Source organism: Phalaenopsis equestris, unplaced genomic scaffold (assembly GCF_001263595.1).
Source record: "Phalaenopsis equestris unplaced genomic scaffold, ASM126359v1 Scaffold224916, whole genome shotgun sequence".
NCBI lineage: Eukaryota > Viridiplantae > Streptophyta > Magnoliopsida > Asparagales > Orchidaceae > Phalaenopsis > Phalaenopsis equestris.
In genome coordinates, this window is record NW_018242982.1 from 1 (window position 1) to 1,908 (window position 1,908).

Genomic DNA, 1,908 nt, shown 5'->3' on the forward strand with positions numbered 1-1,908 from the left:
TATCCCAGCAAATGTCTCAACATGCTAAAGACATTGGCGGCTCGAGTTATGAGAGACAGATGAAGGCTCCATTTGAATGAATAAAATTTTCTTCTTTGCAAAACAATCTTGCATGTAATTGCTATGTTAATTATCTCTCGAATGTTAAAAAACAGATAAGTTTCCAACATTAAAATACATATTAAAACATTCCACAAATAGTACAAATCAAAGGAAGTCAATGCTAACATTAGTTATGGCTTATTAATAGACTCCATTATTGAACTTTCAAAGTAAGAACAGTGCCATTAACTTATTCGAAGAAGAAATGAAGAAATCTACATTAACATTTAACTGAAAATCAATGCCTGCTATAATATACCTGCTTCTTTCATGTTCTGCACAATCAACTTATCAAAGAATAGCATTCTCTCGCAGTACCTAATGTACAATGTGTCAAAATCACACAAAAGATAGCCATCCTCCACCTCTGATTCCCTTCTTCGTTGGAGCTTGTCTCCTCTTCTTCCAGGTTGGACTCCTCCGGTATGAGGACCATAAAACTGTTCTTCCTCATCTCCTTCATCCTTTTCACCTCATTAGAAACAATATCATCATCTTCATCATCATAATCCTCTTTTTCCACACCTCCATCTCTAGCACCCACCTTCTGGCCAGACTCCATACTTTCAATCTCGAACTCATCTACGCGCATTTGATTAGTTTCCGGATCAGTGCCTTCTACTTTCAACTTCTGGTTCAGCCTGAATCGCTTCACTTTGAAGAAATTCATCTATATAACCCCAAGCTTAGTTAAATCTTGCAGATTCTAAACACCAAAGCCCATTAAATATCAGTCATGATACTTTTAATCAACCCCAACAAAAACTGCAAAACAATCTTCTTCCTTTTATTTCGTATGGAACTTTAGGGCAAAAAAGCAAAAAAAATGCCGAAAAAAAAGCGACAATCAAAAAGGATGATGACGGATAAACTTAGCAAAGCAACTATAAAGCCGATTAACCAATGAAAAGCGCAGCACCAAAGAAAACCCTAAATGCAGCAGCTCCCGAATTCATAAACAGCATCCAACATAAGTGCTCACACATTGAACCGCAAAAAATAGGAAGCAAACTGAAGAAAAATCCATCATCCAGCTCGCCTGAACCTTAGCAACCTCAAAAATACCTACTTCCTTATGATAAATGAACAAGCACTTGCTTACACTGATGCCTTCAGCTACCAAAGCGAGCTCAGAGAGTCGACGCACAGAAAATGCGCCCCGGTCTTCTCGGCTAGGGTTAAGTGTACAACTAGGACTAAAACTCCCACAAGCGCGCGCGAGAGAGATACAAAGAGAGGAAGATCAGATCCAGTCGCATTTCCCTCTCCTCAATTCGCTCGTCGCCATTAGATGCGAAAATGCAATTAAGAGTAAAAAATCCAAATTTGGGGATCGTAAGGAGAATGCTCTGAATCGTTCACCTTCAAAAACCCCACTCTTGGAAGCAGCGCGGGACGACGTACTGCCTGACAATGGAAGAAAGCGAGTTTACGTTTATACCCTCGCGTGATTGCCGTTGTCACCTACAGACCTTGACGAGACGGGGTCAAAGCTGTCGGCCGTTTAAGGGTATAAAGGTCAGTTTATTTCCACTGAAGCCCCGTGACAGCATAAAAAATTAGACAAATTTACATACATGCCACAACGTCGACGCACCAAATTCTTAACGCTTACATTTCTAAATTCTAATCAAACGTCCCCGGATTTTGTATGTCTTATGCTTATAGTTGCATCCGTATTTGTATTTTGATAGTTAGATTAGTTAAGTGAGTGAATGTGTGCTAGTCGTGATGTATTAATGAGCATTGTTTGTTGTGTAAATTATGATGAGAAATACGAGTTATTGTATCAGGATCAACATGAGT

General features: G+C 39.3%; 1 protein-coding gene across 1 annotated transcript; it reads right to left on the bottom strand.

The window, feature by feature from the left end:
• Positions 1-361: 361 nt before the first annotated feature.
• LOC110037778 lies at positions 362-1,505 on the bottom strand (the record flags this gene model as incomplete). The annotated part of the gene is given in 3 exon segments (XM_020742484.1): positions 362-478; positions 481-867; positions 1,205-1,505. Coding segments are annotated over 2 exon segments (409 nt in total), but the record flags the coding sequence as incomplete, so codon positions are not given.
• Between the last annotated feature and the right edge of the window lie 403 nt (positions 1,506-1,908).